Here is a 17,624-nt window from a genome sequence, read left to right on the forward strand (position 1 = left end):
ATATTTGCCTAACTGGAGCTTACCAACTACTCCATTTCCACACATCATATTAAAGGTGCTCCAAATGGACATAAGCAATAATATCTTCTTGCTAACAAGGATCTCTGTCCCTCCAAAATAAATATGTATTATAAAATTTACTTTTTTATTAAAACAATTAATGGTATCTCAAAATAAGGATATTACAAAGCATACCATTCAGGGTTAGGATAATTTGTTTACATGCAATAATTTTAATTGTCATTATCTCACTTGCGCCTGGATATTTAGTCTAAATATTAATTAGACGCAGCAATGTCTCCAGTGTGGAGAGCATGTGAGCAAAAACTGTGTATATTGGTCACTTTCCTTTTTTTAATGAAAAGATACATTTAGAGCTCTCTAAATTATCAAAATTACTTATCGGTATATAAATAAAAGATCTAGTTACCTGATGGCTCTCACCTGACAGTTACCAGTGTCCTTTCCACTCAGTCATTTTTCAATACGTCTGGTCAAAATATAGTCCGAGATGCTCTGTACCATTTGTTTTCAACTTTTTCCCAAGCAAGAGATTAATATCAAAACTCACCACCAGTTTTTATTAGAAGACATTTAAACAGAAAGGTTCAAAGAAAACTCTCATAACTTGATGTCTCTACAATTCATTCAAACTAAATTTCTCCAGAGAAGTTCAAAATGATCATTATAATCACTATTTGCTCTATAGCTAAATATCTGTTATAGTGAAGTCCACAGAGATATAACATTTTATGAACCAATCATTGTCACGCGAAAGTTTCATGAAACAAAAAAACCCCTCCATAAACGGAATGAAAATGAAAACACATAGTTGAGTTGAGCTGTACATTGGTTTGCAGTATGAAGGCTAGTTTGATTCGTTCCCTGACACCCCCTTGCATTGATGGGTTTTGTACAGTTACACATTTGCATCTGATCGTATCTGTACATTCGGCTTCCTCTCAGACCCTCCAATCCTTGGATAATATGGCAAATCCCCTGTGTGATGGCAAAGAGCAAAAGACACAGTGAAAGCTGGCAAGAGCTACAGGAGCAGCTAGAGTAAACACTGTCCAGCCGCCAAGGTTGGAGTAGGGACCTCCTGTGTCAATGGTCGGCCTGAGCGTCCATATTCATTCGCTTGTAAATACCTTTGCTGTCCTCAAGATGGTGTCCTTTCTTCTTCTGAATGAGTCCTGCAAGTCCAGGACCCTTAGCAGCACTGCTCAGCTTCAATGAAACCTTCCTTTTCATGACCCCCAAGCTCCACTTCAGCGTAACTGGAGTGGCAGCCCTGGTTGCGGAACTTCATGGAGGGCCAGTAGTTATTGGTGCGCCGCTACGAACAACAGACAGTAGTTGCTAAAGGCCAGGCAGCAGACAAACATGAGTGTGCATGTGGGATATCTTTAAACAGAAAACTAAACAGTTGACTCTGGACAATGTGTGAATTTGTTTTTTTCTCACCTGCATGAGGTAGAACGGTGGAGCAACTGTGGGGTGTGTGTTGATGTAGTAGACAGCCAGTAAGGTCAGAGCTACAAGCAGAACTAGCGCAGCCACTACACCTGCTATGATGGCTGTGTTCTCTGGTATCCCCTTATGGTTTGGAGGACCCGTCTGTAAATCTGAAAGGAAGGAAAACAGAGATTGTTGTTGTTTTTAAAGCAATACTACATTTAGAAGTGGCTGGCTAAAAAGAGGTGACTTTAACCTTAGACCAACAGGTATACAGTTGGAGAAAAAAGTATGTGAACCCTTTGGAATTACTCGGAGTTTGATCAGTTGTTCTGCCCTAACACACAGCATAGTTCATCCAAGAGAAAAACAGAAGGGGACAAATGTAAGGGGAAAATAGTTACTTGTATGCATAGTAAAACTGTGTAAACAGCACATAAGCAGCACAGTCAGTCAAAAAATTAATTAACAAAGCCTAAAAAAGCCCTGAGCCATCATTGAGATGGTTAAAAGGATCATTTCCTATCTATGTACCAAAATAGTTGCAGAGATCGGGGAACAACAAAGTCTGATGTGGCAGGAAATGAGATGTCAGACAGTCAGACAGGTTGGAAACAGTGGAGCCAAATGATCTAAACTGCTTTATTTGAGGTAAAACTGAAAGTGAAATGTTGATAACAATCCCTCATTGCACAGGAAAACTGTGTGTGCTACTGCACTAACTACTGCAAGTATGAAAGGTCACAGTTGAACCAGGAGGTAGGTCTATAAGCTGTGATGGATGTCTACAACTGACAGTTTGGATAATAAGTGTACTGTTTGTCTTGTTATCTCTTCAAATAACTTTGGCTGACCTGGAAATATGTTTAAAACCTGACTTATTGTCAGACTACTTGTGTTTCTTGCCCCATCTGACTTCTTTTAAGCGATGTTGTCATGTTCCCAGATTTCAGCAATTGACTTCATGAGTACAAAGTTATTATTACTGAAAGGAATGATGCCCAAAACTAAGAAAATAAGACGCAAGTTGGCCGGAATTATTCTTTACTGTAAGTGCTGAAAGCTGATCAGATATACACCACAAAGCGTCAACATATTTTTAAGTATACTTCATTTTGAAATTAAAGTTTTAAAGTTAACCGACAGCTGTTTTACATTTTATGTTTTGCGTCTGTAGAATGGCATTTATCTTGCCTCCTAAACTATGTCACATAGCTGTCTTTAATGATGTGATTTCCTTTTTGGGCATCCATAAACTTTTTATCCTTGTCTGCTTTCTGAAAAATCATATAATTTGTTTGGTCACATGTTAGTTTTCAAGCATCCTCCAGATTCATGCTTCAGAGAAATGTACCTCTAGTGACAGGCTGGTCTTCGAGCACTGCTGAAGAAGGCGTTGGACCTGGGGAAGAGTGGTTGAAGGAGCTATTGGATCCCTCAGGTAGTACCGGGTTGTAGTCCTCACATGTGCCTTTTGCCTAAGTGAATGCCCACAGGAGTGACTCAAGAAAGAAAGAATGAAACAGCTGCTAATTTCTCTGTTGTATACATAGGAAATATATCTCACCTCTTCAGGGCAGTTATAATCTAACCACTCTTGTCTATGCCGGTCGATACCGTCAGAACATCTGAAACTCAGTGAGAACAAAATGACAAGAGCCAGCCTCTCTACGGGCGTCATTACAAGATAAATCTTTCAGAATTTCATCCTACCGTTGAAGTGTGTTGCACCAGCCACAGCCAGTTGTCAAGTTGGATGTTAGGCAAGGTTCACAGGTTGTGTGTTGAAGACAAGCTGGAGCAATCAGATACACATTGTTTTGGAGTTAGAGAGATTAAAAATGAGGCAAGGCCGTCATTTACAGGTCGGTTTGTAAGGATACTTACTCGGCAGTGGTGTGAACTCAAAAGCAGAGCCGCTAACAATCTTTGTGGTGTTGATCTCAACACGATGATACTCGTAGATAGTACTGTGCTTCGCATCTTCAAGACAAATATACATGTGAGTATGTTTGCATCTCTGCTGTTGTGGAATATGAAGCACTAATGGATTTAAAAATAAAAATAAGAGAGAAGTACAAGAGAAGTTTGAAGCTTTCATAAATTGTTATAACAATATGAAGATCCAATCAAAGTGTAAAATGACATTGTAGCCCTTGTCTGAGAAACCGACAATGACCATTTACACAAATTAATTTGTATTTTATGCTTCAGATGAGAAATAGTGAGATTCTACTGTTATTAAGTGCTGTATTAGCCGACGTTCATACACTAAAAATAATTTAGAAATGTAACTGGACCTGGAGAGAAACAGAAGGCTGAATGGATATAAATCCCTTATTCCTGGATTAAAATACACTGTCCACTGGTGCTCTACACTGAGGACTATATCCAGTCCTGGACTACGATAGTTTGAGATCCAGGAAACCTTAAAGCCCCCTGAAAACCTTAAGTGTTTCTGTATAACATTAGCATTTATGACTAAAAAAGCAAAAATCAAAGTTTAAAAATAAACATCCTTAGGTATGAGTTCAACACTCAAAAACTCAGGGCTGTGTTACAGTTTGATACAGTGCTGGCAACATAAGCAAACAACCCCACAACCATCATTAGATTTGATTCTAATAATAAAATATGAACATACTGTATATTGTCATAACAAGAAACCTATTTGGGAAACTAGAGTCCACAGTGGCAGCAATATATTTTCTTAAATTTCAAGATAATTGATATGCCTATATTGACTTCCAGAGTTGGGAAATTATGTTCGGTTCAAGGTCAGAAATAAGGACAGATAAAAAGAGGAAGTAAAAAATGAATAGAGGTATATAAAACAAAAGCATATACAAGAGAAAAGTGACAGGGATGAGATTAGTAAGAAGATAAGTCTAGTACATGTAAACAGTGTTCACCAGACTATTACATAATGTGATTAAGTAATGATACTTAAAATATAGTATCGAATACAAGATATAGTATAAGCAAGCAAAACGTTTTTGGAGAACTGACCTGAGGGCTGTGAGGATGGGAGGAATGCCATGAAAGCATCAGACAGTCCTACTTTCACTGGATGCTGGCTGGAACTGATTTTCACCACTGGTACAGGGATCTGAAACAGTTTGTTTTAACATGGCTAAACAGGAAATAAGATCATCTCCCCTTGCAAATGGAAAGTACATTAATAAACTGTAGAACTGTATAAATAAGTATAGATAACAGTTATGATAAACATACATCTTTGTAGTTGAAAACAATGGTTCCATTTCTGTGGAGGGCTGCCTGGAAAGTAAAAGGTCCTTCATCCTCTCGGTCCTTTAGCCGTACTTTGTCCCACTGCACCACAAATAGATTACCTGAGCAGAGCAGGACACAGAGGCGGGTCAAAGGAAACCAGGAGCTCCCAAATATGACCGCCTTCACCGAGGAGCCCCCACTTACCGTTGTCCGAGTACCTCACTGTTGAGTTTTGGGAGAAGCTGGGGTCAAAGTTGGCCATGAGGGGAGCGACGTACTGTGTGGCAGTCAGCATTCGATGAGTAATCTCCCCCATGAAGATGAACCCTGGGAGGCAGGGGGAAGAAACACGGGTACAGATGTTAAAAGTGCTTTAAGAACGATTGCGGTGCATGTTGCATGTTTGTACCTATTTACTACAAACTATGTCTACTACAGCTTTTTTCAAATGCGTGCTGTTTCATTGTATTTTATGTATTTAAACCTCAAGACTTTCCTGTTTCCCACCAAAATATGTCAGCAGCACAGAATATTGAAATCTGGCATAGAATATTTGGTCAGATTTGTAATCTTGTTTAGTTTTTGATCAGATGCTCCTTAATTTAAATGACATTATGGCCTATTTTAGACTATTTTATTCATGTTCTTTGGGTTCTTTTGTCAAATCAAAAAACGTTTAGTTTGAATAATCTGCCCATCCCCTGCACATTTATTAGCGTAGTAGCATTTTTGTGGAACTGAAGCAGGAACGTCTTTGGGTTAAAAATTTAGGACACGCACAGTCTTTCTCAAGCAATTAAAATCATTTTAAAAAATGAAGGCATTTGCAATTAACCAGATTTATGATAGCCTGGTATGCCTGGATATTTCCCCAGGGTAGGGGAATTAAGGGAATTCTCCTTCAGCACCCTGGTAGACGGTTGTTCTCCTGATTGGAAGAGCAAAGTAGAAACTCACCACCAGTCGCTACGATAATTTGTCTCAAGTGGTGTCCATAAAAAGGGAAATCAAAAGAAAGCGCCACCCTCTGTGGAAAAGAGAAAACATCAGACACGGCTGGGTGTTAAATCAGACAGTTATGTGTGTGCGTGTGTGTAATTGTGTGCTCATCTCACCGCTGCCTGTCGGTGTGTATTGGACAGTATGCCGTGGATTTGGACTTGGCTCTTGTGCAGCGTGTTCAGATCCACCCACAAGTCTCGAGTCTGCCTGTCTGTTGGACCAAAACTCTGCCATCTGTAGTACCTCTGGGAGTCCTCCTGAGAGAAAGAGGGCACTCATTAGGGAAGTGAAGTTTTCATAGAACATTATTCATGGTGAGGTGGTTCAAAGTAGATTTAACATTTAACATTTATTTGCATTATTGATGATGTCATAATTCATATAATTTTGCCATATAATTCTTGATTGAAGGTACCAGTCAGTCAATTCTTCTGACCAGTTTTGTGATTACAATTCAAATTGCAATTATTTGTGAGGGTGGTATGTAGTATTAAATAATATACAGTTGATTTTTACCAAGCATTATCACAAATATATTTGCAGGTTGTTGTTGTTGTGTATATATAAATACATTTATAAATACATTGGCAGGTAGAGAGCCAACAACAGCCAAGAGTTTAGAAGTTAGTCAACTCAGAATTAATGGTAATTTGCTAAAGCTAAGTAAATTAATGAGCAATTCTTGTGCTCTTCAATTCATCATTGTAGTCAGTTTTAAAGCAAATACTTTTCAGATGTCAGGATTTGATAGTCTTTGTCATATATGAAAGTAAACTAAATATTTTTTTTTTGCATTTTGGACTGTTGGTTGAATAAAACAAGTGATTCAGAACATCACCTTGGGCTGTGGGAAATAATAACTGGCATTTTTACTATTTTCTGACAAAACAATTCAGTTAATCAAGAACATAATCTGCAGGTTAATCAATAATAAAAATAATCGTTACACATCTCATCAAAAGAAAAAGAAAATTAATCTTTGTGAGGACCTCCCAAAGTATGAACACCCTGTTTTACCCTTTTCTGTCACGATCCTGTCCTGAGGTTGTCAGTGTTACATGATTTTGCCTTCTCTGTGTTTTGATTTTGGTTTCTCTGTTTCTGGGTTTTGGTTCTTGATTCTGAGGTTTGGTTTTGTATCTAATCTTTAGTTCTGTCATCTGTTCTGTTGAGTTTAGTTCACTGTGTGTTTACTTATTGATCAGTTCGGTATCTGTTATTTAGTCTGGGTTATTATTTATCTGGTTATTATCTGTCAGGTAGTGTTTAGTGGTGTGTTGGTATTTTCCTTATTTCTGTTCTGTTCCTTGTTGAGTGTTGTCCGGTCTCTGTTCCCTTCCCCGGTTTGTGTAACAGTTGGTCCATGTTTCTTGTCTTGTGTTCTCTGTTTAGCCTTGTTTATTTCATTGTTTTGTTTAGCTCACTTGTCACCTTGTTACTCACCTGTCCTGTATCTTAGGTTTAGCCCTGCATTAGAGTACTGTGCCTTAGTTATGTCTTTGTATTTACTCCTAGTTATGTGTTTACGTTATTTTGGTTTTGTCTGCTGTTGGTTCTATTTTATCTTAGCTTCAGTCTGTGTTCCTTGTTGGGGTGTAGCCAGTGTCCAGTACCCGTGATTTTTGTTTTGCCTGGTGTGTTGGATTAATAAACTGTATCTCTGCTTGCAGTGTCATGCAATCGGGCTCTGTCTTGCTTTGCGCGCTCACCAAACCGTGACATTTTCCTACACAAACCTACATTTTGTCTGAAATCCATTGATTTACGTAGTAATACTGTGACCAAAACATTCAATTCATTTATTTGTTTTGTTTAATTTTTGTTTTTTTTAACCCATTTTGACATGAGAGTGGTTCCCAAGCTGGGGATCAGCAACCTATTAGGAGTGGCAGGATGAATCTAAGGAGTCATTAAGTAAAATAAATTTGCTTCACAAAATCATGTACTTATTTGGAGACTTTTTTCTTGTGAAACAATCTGACAAATCTTGACAATCTCAGTATAGCAAAAAACATGCTTTGATTAATCTGCTCACAGATCAAAGACATACAACCAAGCAAAAGTTATTATAAGAGGAGATTGCTTTGTGTTAAGGGGTTAGTTGGGAACCACCACATTAGACATCTGGGATTTATCTCCTCTATTTCTGGCCATACAGTTCCACTTGGGGGAGCTGTTTACACATTACACACAGTGCTTTGACAACGAGGGCATGCGTCTTCGTACGGATCTCAAGTCTTGATGGTATTATTAATGTATGCCACAGTTCAAGGTGACAGAGAGCAATGGTTCTGGGGTTTAGTGTGGGCTCAAAAAGTGGAGCAGTTAAATGCAGCGCTCTCACTGCCTCTCCGGCTGCTCCATATACAGCAAGTGACCCACTTTTTTCTTGCATCTTCACTGCCTGACACCAGCCTATGCTTTTTAGAGGGGGGTGTGGGATTTCTAGAGGAGGAGAAAGGAACAATCATGTACTTTTCCCTTATAGCTGACTGATGTATTGAAGAGATTCCCATTGGTCAAGAGGTGGAGGGTCCTGAAAATTGGGATCAGACTTCCCCCCCAAAAAGGCAACAGCAGCAGTACAACAGGGCTACTTGTAATCTTGTCCAAGTGAGTCATTCACGAGCGTGCACATACTCACACACAGCCACGCTTAAACAAACGCTGTAAGTTGGCAGGACGAGGCTGTCTTCTGTTTTCAATTTGAGTGGTAGGGAGAGGGGAAAAAAACGTACTACACAATTTATTTGGGTTTAATTTTACTGAGACTGATTTAAGTGAAAGAAGAGTCTGGGACATAAGACACAAATAAAACCTCATAAACACTCAAACTAACACACACACACAGATGTAAAAGGTAATGAATGGAAAATGGCACAGGACAAGTCAACCTGATAAATAAATAAAAACTAATAACAATGACCTTCAATCAAAGCTTTTGTAGCTTGGTGTGAGTGTAAGGATTACCCCGACTGACCTTTCAGCACAGTATTAGGTTAAAGCTTTAACAATGCCCTGTTTTTTAAGGTTACACCTAATAATAACCTATATGTTTCACTTAATTTATTCAGCCAGACATTGTGTTCAGTTTGTTTTGGTTTTTCTTAAGATAATCAGCAGCGAGCGGCGTATCCGTCATGCTGACAACATTTTCAGTCAAAGCAAAAGCTACATCAGTAGCGTAATGTTTTTCATGAAACCCTAAGAAACATGCTATTTAAATAATTCTCATATCTGTAAATCAACTTACAACAATTTGTAGAGCTATGTCGATCTCGTTCATGCTGGTCACCATTTTTGTGGCAATTTTTTGTTGATTTCTTCCTTGGATGAGGCTAGGTCACTATGTAGGATGATGACATCCCCATTTTTCTGGATGGCACTATATCAGAGTTCAGGCTAGCCCTGTTGGGGATCGTCTCATCCACTGCATGCGAGACAGTTCTGGATGGTTACATAGAAAAGCTCAGGGAAGTGGTTGTGCTCTTTAAAATAGCTAGGGCGGTTAACCAGACCTTCATTTGACAGTTAGTGTTTTCTCTTGTAAAACAGAAAAATACTAACCAACTGCTCCACATCCATTAAAGAGCTCTGCACAGCCGTTTCCCTGAGCTTTTTTAGGAACCATCCGGGACTTTCTTCCCCTCAGTGGATGAGACAGTTCGAACAGGCGGTTCATTTAGGCGAATGTTTAGGCTAATGTTAGTGTCTCCAGTTGAGTCGAAGATGTTTAGACTCTAGCAAATCGAGCCAAACTTGTTACCCAAGCATTATGTTTGCCCAACACTTCTTGTAAAGGTTGAAGCATACTGTTTGAAAACGTATAAATCTAACCACTGTGTTGATGTCCAAGTAAGATTTTTCTATAGTAAGCATCCAAAAGCAAAACATTTTTAATTTTTCTTATAGAACTAGGGTTACTACCTACCAGTTACCATCTACCATGAAATACAAGAACATACTGCTGCTTTATTTCCATGTCTTCTCCATGGAGCAGCCAAGTGCTAGCTTTTTTTTAATACCAGATTTGGCTGCAGTCGGAGCCATGAGATCATGTATGTAGTCTTCAAGAGTATATTTACGAGTTTTTTTGCAGGCTTTTATCAAGCTGGAAATGGAGTTTTGACTGAGCCAATGTTAATTAAATAGCTAACAGCTGATAAAATCTGTCAGTTCTGATTTCATTCAGCAAAATCTACAGTTGTCACCTAGAAATGAGAAGCTGCTTGTGTCTACCTTTGTCTGAAATCAAATGGTGGTAATTGTGCCACTGTCATCATGGTAAACTGCATATGTGCCGTCCTAGAAGGGAAAGCTTAAAAGGTGTAGTGACAGTAAGCACAGTAAGGGAGGCGGGACTTAGCGAGGGGTCAGTTGTTTGGATCTCACCACAATGCGGGTCACGTTGTCAGGCAGGGTGCTGATATCAACTCCTCCTTCAGCCTGTGCATTGCGGGTTTCTCTGTGTTTGTGTGGGGTCTGCTGGTCCCTCCTGGCTCTGTGAAAACCGGACGGATCCCCATCTGTCCTCAGAGGAGTACCTCTCAGTACATCTAGAACAAGACAGGCATTGTGGTAACTGAACAGAGTCAACACTGCATGCAGAGACAATCAGGAGGATTGAATCCATGAACAAACAGATGTCCGTTGAACTCTAGGTGATCAAGATGTTTTTCTCTTGCCATGTTTTCTTCGTGCTGTAGTAATTCTTCTCCTGTTGTTGACTATTAAATGGCTACCACTGTCAGTTCCTCATTTAGTAAAGCGCCAGATTCTAGATTCTAGGAAAAACTCAATCATTGAATTCTGTACTTGATTTAAAAATGTGTGAAAACAGCTCTACAATTATCTGTTAAAATGTTGTCTTTGAAACAGTTTTTCTATTAAACTCTAGCGACATCTGCTTTTTATTGGTTACCATAATTTGGATCATTAATAGTCAGACATGTCCACAGACAAATAAATTCATGTTTAGAAGTGTTGGAGCAATAACTCACATAAAACTCCCCACTAATGAGGGCATTTTCTTTACATCTGTTATGCATGATTTCTTTTTAATTTCAGTATTTTTAAACTAATAATGTGTGTTTTGGCTGGACTTAAGGGGGATTATTAACTAAATGTGAAGCACGATACAACCTTCATTTGGTGCCAGCGTTTCTGTGTATGCAGACAGTGCATGGAGCCGTGTGTGTGTGTATGTGTGTGTGTGTGCGTGCGCGTGCCTCTGCTGACCACCTACATTTGTGTGGGTGTCTTGTCATCTGCTCAACAGCTCATAGATGGATGTTTATATTTTTTTCACATTAACTTTTTTTTTTTGAGGAGTGTATTTCAGTAAACTGATCCATGAGTCACTACCCTGTGCACATTTTTGAGAGAGACAGAGTTGCGAGATCAGCAGAACTCGCTGACCATCCGGGCAGGGTGAACTTCTCTGTTGTTTTCCTACTGAGGAACAAGTGGAGGGATTATATTCAGTTTTCTGTCTAGATTTTATGTGAGCTGTTAGTTCACTGAACTGAAGAATTAAGTAACAGCATGTTGTGATCATTTTGACAGGCAAAGAAAAGACCCAGCCTGAGGTTCAGACCACCCCCCTTCTCAGCCGCTTTCTTTTAAAATTGTGTTTACAACCTATGATCAAAAGTATGTAGACATCCTGCATCCTGTCCACATACTTTTTTTTGTAGTTGGCTTAGAGCTGTTTTGCTTGGTTTATCTAGGTCTGTTTGTTCCAATTAAACTCTTAATGCTGCAGCATTCAATGATAAATTAGACAATAGTTTGCTTCCAGCTTTGTAGCAGCTGTTTGGGCTCTTTACTGTTTTAACATGACAGTGTGAGCCTGCACAAAGCCAGGTCCATAGAGAAACTGTTTTTCCAGTTTGGTGTGGAAGGACTTGTTTGGCCTGCTCAGAGCCCTGACCTCAACGCCATCCAACACCTTTGGGATGAACTGGAACGCCGACTGTGACCCAGACCTTATCGCCCAACATCAGTGGCCGACCTCACCAATGCTCTTTTGGCTGAATGGGAGCAAATCCCTGCAGCCAGGTTCCAAAATCTGGCGGAACAACTGAAACCAGAAGAGTGGAGGATGTTAAAGCCACAGATTGATGCCCATGTGGTTTTGGGGTGAGATGTTTAAGAATCACATATGGGTATAATGTTTGGGTCAAAAGAATGTGTTTTTCCTCTGTACTGAAAGAAAAATGTGAGACTAAATATTGTCCCGACTTGTTAGATACAGCAGATGACATGTTAGTTATTGACAATTAAAGGATTAGGGCAGCATGTGCTCTCTTGTAGAGAATTAGATGAGAAGATTGATCACTCTAAGGATTGTGTGGTAAATATGAAGCTACAGCCAGCAGCCGATTAGCTTAGCATAAAGACTGGAAATGGGGAAATAGCTATCCCGGCTCTGTCCCAAGGTAACAAAATCTGCCTCCCAGCACCTCTAAAGCTCACTGATTAACACATTATATCTTGTTTGTTTAAAAATGTGTAAAACAACAAGTAATGGTTTTTCAGGGCACAGGGGATTTATCTGGCTTTATTGTAGTGACCCTTATGCTGTTAGACACTGGAAGATTTTATCATCAGAATCAAAATGATTTATTTTAGTTATTTTATCTCAGGCTCACTGAAAGCTGTTGGGGTGCTCGCGTTGCATAAGGATTAATTTAAGTATATTTTCTTTTGTTAGAGATGTAAAATACAAAGAAAAAACTGACTTAAAAAAATGGGACAAGAGAGGTTATCACACACACAGGGGAGACGACTCTAATGAGGAATCTTGTTTGATTACGGTACAGTGGAAGCTATTTCCACGGCTTCAGAATGAGAGGCTCCTAATTGGGTCAGATTGGCTGCACTCATCATCATCATCACAAAACAGCTGAAGAGGTATCACACAGCTGGGGGGAGAAATAAGGGAGAGCTTTGCGGAGGAGGAAGACTGGAAGTGGCTGATGGGGAGCTATGTATTTGTTATTACAGAAAGCCACCCTATATAAGACTGTGCAAACCTTTACACTTTATAGGCCACTTTCATGTTTTTGTTTACAGACTTCCTAAGTGTTGAGCTTTCCTAGAAAATCTCTAACCTTGTCTAACTGTCTGCACGTGGGCCTGAATTTTCAACGAAAAGAAGGGCTAAAAAGAGTTCAAGAGTGGGTTGGACTTTGCATAAGGACTTGAGATAAACTGAACCTCAGTAGCATATGGTCTGGCAGACACGTGTATGTGGAACCTGCACTGGGAATGTGCACACTGGGGCAGAAAAACATCCTGGTGAATTTGAAACAGGGCTCATAAAATCCAAAACAAAAAAGTGATGGATGTGACAAATTTGCTGGTGAATAGCAGGTGGCTTATATGTAAATATACATTATTAGTACAAAATGCATGGAAGTTACTCTGATAGGCCTCTAAATTTATATTCCTCTTAAGTGTTAGGATGGTGTCAGTTTACATCCACCAGTTGCAGAATGTCAGATTTCCTGTTGTGCCATGAGTTTTGACCTGAGTGGGATTAAACCCCTACTCCTCTAGTCACCTACTTTTGTATGATTAACAAATACATCAGCTCTTTTGAGACGATGCACCTGCAAAGCAAGGGTGTCCACTGTATCTGCTTCCTAATAATAATAAAAATCTGATGATACAATGATACAAATTTCTCTGCACATATAAATACTGTTTCAGTATTAGTATTTATTTCAGTAGTGTAAAACACTACTTGGCAATAAAGCTCCTTCTGATTCTGATTCTGATTCCTCAGATGTGTCTGCATTGCAGCAACCGCCTTGCAAATCTAGTGGGTGTTGGGAGTCACATCGAACTAGGACACATCATTGTGAGCCATATACAGTGTGTTGTGCATATACACATTCTTTCCATTCATCCCATTACCGTCTCCCATGCACCTCTTGCTCTCTTTGTCTTTTCCAAGAAATGTAAAGTAAAAGTTATGTTCTTTTTTCGCTTATTTTTATATCTTGAGCAGAGTTCGAACTATTCATTATCTATTGTTTCCTTAATCATTTGTGGTTGATGACAGACATGTAAAAACATAATAGGTGACATTTTTACATTTTGAAAACAGCTCTTAAAGGCTAGACAGCAACTGAAGAAACACTACACAAAAACCAAAGCCACGTTCCTCAACTGAGACAAAAGCTAAATGGTCTTTCAGTCTGTTCATCTGGAGAAAGTCCAGGGATGAAAAATAAATTTCCTCTTTCTGGGTAAATGCACAACACATTGAAGTCAAGTCGAAGTGAGGATACATTGAGGGCATAAAGGCATGTACTTGGCCCTGGAAAGGAAAAGAGAATTATCTGCAGGCTCATCAAAAGAGAACAACAGGCCAACATCTTTGCTCCAGAGACAGATATGCTGAAAAGAGTGAGCCATTATGTACCGTCCAAACACAGCAGAGGAGAGATGATTAACTCTCAAGATCCAAACAAAGTCTTGACCCTGTAGCAGCGTGCTGTTGGAGATGAGACACAGTGTTAGTGTCAGGATAGGGATTAGTAAAGCACCTGCATTCTTCTGGCAAAAGAATCAGTGGAACAGTGATCACAACGCGAGGTCACTGCTCTGTGTGTCAGAGTGTGTCATTGCAGTTTAGCACAGTGGTTTTATTGCGGATTTTAAAAGGTTGATCTGTGTTAAAAACCAGCCTGGAGCTTATGGCGTGGGAGGAAGCCATTTGGCACCTTACACTCAGAGGAACAGCAGTAACCATAACACACAATCACAAACACTGGCAGCTGGACTGATAAGGACCCAAAAAGAAAAGGAAAATGTGGCATTTATATAAATATGGATAAATGGATCAGGCTGAGGGTTTAGAAAAAGTTTGATTTACGGTCATGGAGTTGTTTTTTGTTACAATTTGGAACGTATTTTCCATTTTTAGAGCAGCTGACATGTAGTTTTAGTTTGCAGATGGCGTTGGCTGTTTGTAGTTCACTGTCTGTTTTTTTCAGTGCTGCAATAGTTGTAGTTTTCACAATAGGAGATTATTTTACAGTAAGAAATGTACAGTAGCTCCTGGCTACTTTTTTACAAAAGTGGAAATCACATACTTTTCAGATGATACTTGTCAGATTAACAGATGTTAGGTTTTGATAACTAATGTTTATCTTAATATTTGGAGGCTACACTGTTTTGTACTACAGGAAGTAAAAGTTGGACTACAGAATGACTTATATTCCCATTAGCTGAAATAATAAGACTCTGAAGATATTGGTGTCTCTTGGTGAGAGAAAATATTAGTGTTATGGCATGTTTAGCCAATTTAGGTAATTTGAAGCCATTGGTGTGAATCAAGCTGCCTTCGTGTTACTCTTAAAATAAACTCTTTTCAAGCAAAAAACTGTTAGCATCTACTTTTATGTGGAGGTACATTGTATTGCATTGCAATTTGTAGCTGCACACAAAGGTTTAATCTTTGCTATCCGTCACTTGAAAACTGCTTAAATGGCCACCATGTTAAGATTTTGAAAAATATAATTATATGTGATTAATATCAAATATTGTCATTGTGAGCATAATAGCATGCTGGCGTTAGCATTTGGCTCAAAGCATCATTGTGCCTCAGTACAGCCTCACAGAGCAGCTAGCATGGTGCTAGGCTATGTTGTTGATACTTGATTTTATAAACTGCATTGAAGTTTTGTGTGAGTTTGGTGAAATTTGACCCTGAAATTTGTGCTGATGCTCACCAACTCCCTTGACAGTGCTGACCTTTGAGAGAAATGGGACAACCATGCAACCAATTTTGTGTAACTCTGCTGGATTATGAACTGCTCTGCAAAAGAGATGTGGCATGGCCTGTAGACAGGAGTGGATGGTACAAATCCATTTAATGAAAGAGCTTTAATGATTGAGAGCACAGTAGTCACTACATCGCAAAGCTTTCAGCACCACCTATTTAGCCAAGAGCTGTTCCATTTTCTGGTGTGAGCAAGCGCTAAGATGAAGATATCAGGCTCTGAGAAAAGGGCCCAAAACAGGAACCCTGCTGTTCATGGATGAGGCTGACAACTTGAACTGAATCCTGGGTTTTAGCGTATTTTAGTGTTAAAGATGAGCATGGACATTTTGCCGGACATTAAGACTTGTCATATGTTAGAGGGGATCTGTCTCTCTGGTCTCTGCACAGTGTGTTGGGTTGTCGTCTGTAGAGCTAGGCCCCTGATCAGAGGAACCGGGACCACAGGAGAGGCCAGAGAAAGTGGAGCACCAGTGATTGTCGGAGGAGGAGCGGCAGCGGAAGAACGGGGGCTGGCTAAAAATAATATATCTCCGAGGAGAACAAAAATACATACATGCGCATCCACACACACGTACAAAGGCAGAGCAGTATACAGCATACATATACAGGAGATGCACAGAACATGTAGAGTATGTTGTGTGATTAGACAATTTGAAGCAACATAGAAATGTTTCTAATGTAAGTATTTTAGGCTCAGCTTCTGCTCTCATTGACATTTTCTACTGTTATAAACTACCTGCTGGAATGAAAACTGAAATTACTGTTTAGTCTCAAACAGTTAGGCTCTAAATTGCATGATTTCCAAGAAATACAGAGGTTTTGGAATGGCATCCTAAGAAAATCCAGACTATACGCACAGTCTTTCATTTGCTTCCTGTTTCTGACTGTGAAATGTCAAGGGACCTGTTAGCTTCACACATACTTGTACACACACACAGATGCAAAATCTAACCCCAAAAAAAGCTTTTCTTCAATTTTGCATGTTGCGAGAGACAAAAATTTAGATCAGATACCATTAACAGGTATTCAGATTTTAGAAAGCTGTCTTGCGAAGCACTTGACAGTCTATGCTGAAGAAAGAAGTCAAAATGGTGTTAATATTAGAATACCTGTGTGTATTTGCTGTTGACACTGAACAATGGGTGCTTACCTTCATGCTCCTGAGCCCAGACTCTCCCCAGCTCAGCCTGGGAGAGACAGATGAGGAGAACAGCACAAAGCCCCATGTCCAGCCGACTGTTCTCCCTCCTTCCCCAACTCTTTTGTCACTCCTCTCTTCTTCTTTTTCCCGTTTCCCCTCTCACTTCGCTGGAAGAACGGGACGCCTCACTCCTCCACTCCCCCGCCTTTCGTCGCTCTCTCTTCGTCTCTGCTCTCCCACACAACTGTTTTTTCCTCACCTCAGCCAAGGTTTACTGCTTTTCTCCCTCCTCTGTCTGTCGCTCTTCTCTGCTTTACGTCCTTGTCCCTCAGAGCAACTTCTGGGATGACGGATCCATGGCAGGGAAAGAGTTGACAAACAGCCAGTGTTGCAGAGTGTGGATATGTGTATTCTCTACCTTCCTACCTCCATTATTTTCTTCTCCTTAAAATAACTCTTCACTCCCCCTCTTTCTGTCTGTCTGTCTGTCTGTCTGTCTGTCTCACTCTCGCTTTCCTTGTGTCTGTCTCTCTGTTTTTCTCTCAAAAACAGCACTGGATTTTTGTAAGTCTTCCACAAAGGGGAAATATTTATGCATTTCTACATTTATTTTCTTTATTTCAAACCAATAAAAGGGGGTTGGAGTTGGGAGGATCATGTCTCCCCCATGTGGAAGCATGATGAACCAAAACAAATGTGATGTTGTTAAGTGGTTGACATTTTGAAGAAGGGTTCCCCTGTAGCTGGTTTGAATAAATATTACATGGATTAATCCAACTTGTAAGTTTATTTTTTAATTTTTTTTACAAAGGAACACATGTTTTTTTGGGGGAAACCCCCAGTTACTGGTGGTATTGCGTGGTCAGGCTTTTTTTTTTTTTTTACAAGAGCTCACAATAGTGTGTCATATAGATAGTAGGGGATAAAGTTTTATTCCTTTCAAATATATGCTGAAGAGTATATACCTGACCTTCATGGGTCTATCTCCCA

The 17,624-nt window shown here is 39.6% G+C and overlaps 1 protein-coding gene across 2 annotated transcripts; it reads right to left on the minus strand.

The window, feature by feature from the left end:
- Nucleotides 1–560: 560 nt before the first annotated feature.
- LOC119916220 (plexin domain-containing protein 1-like) lies at nucleotides 561–17,038 on the minus strand. 2 transcript variants are annotated; one of them, XR_005447078.1, is made up of 14 exons: nucleotides 16,644–17,038; nucleotides 10,087–10,250; nucleotides 5,808–5,951; nucleotides 5,650–5,719; nucleotides 4,897–5,019; nucleotides 4,693–4,811; nucleotides 4,468–4,567; nucleotides 3,346–3,441; nucleotides 3,172–3,253; nucleotides 3,026–3,086; nucleotides 2,813–2,936; nucleotides 1,468–1,628; nucleotides 1,152–1,339; nucleotides 561–999 (listed from the first exon to the last, which is right to left on the minus strand). XR_005447078.1 is itself a non-coding variant. In XM_038736153.1 (13 exons), the coding sequence occupies exons 1-13, from the start codon at nucleotides 16,717–16,719 to the stop codon at nucleotides 1,214–1,216; spliced, it is 1,446 nt and encodes a 481-aa protein (XP_038592081.1). In that variant the 5' UTR covers nucleotides 16,720–17,038; the 3' UTR covers nucleotides 561–1,213. The 2 variants fall into 2 exon arrangements, 1 of the variants encoding a protein (XP_038592081.1); XM_038736153.1 differs by having other exon boundaries at nucleotides 561–1,339.
- Between the last annotated feature and the right edge of the window lie 586 nt (nucleotides 17,039–17,624).

The sequence above is a fragment of the Micropterus salmoides genome, unplaced genomic scaffold (assembly GCF_014851395.1).
Source record: "Micropterus salmoides isolate LMB-PRFRI ecotype aquatic unplaced genomic scaffold, ASM1485139v1 Ms_hic_scaffold_21, whole genome shotgun sequence".
NCBI lineage: Eukaryota > Metazoa > Chordata > Actinopteri > Centrarchiformes > Centrarchidae > Micropterus > Micropterus salmoides.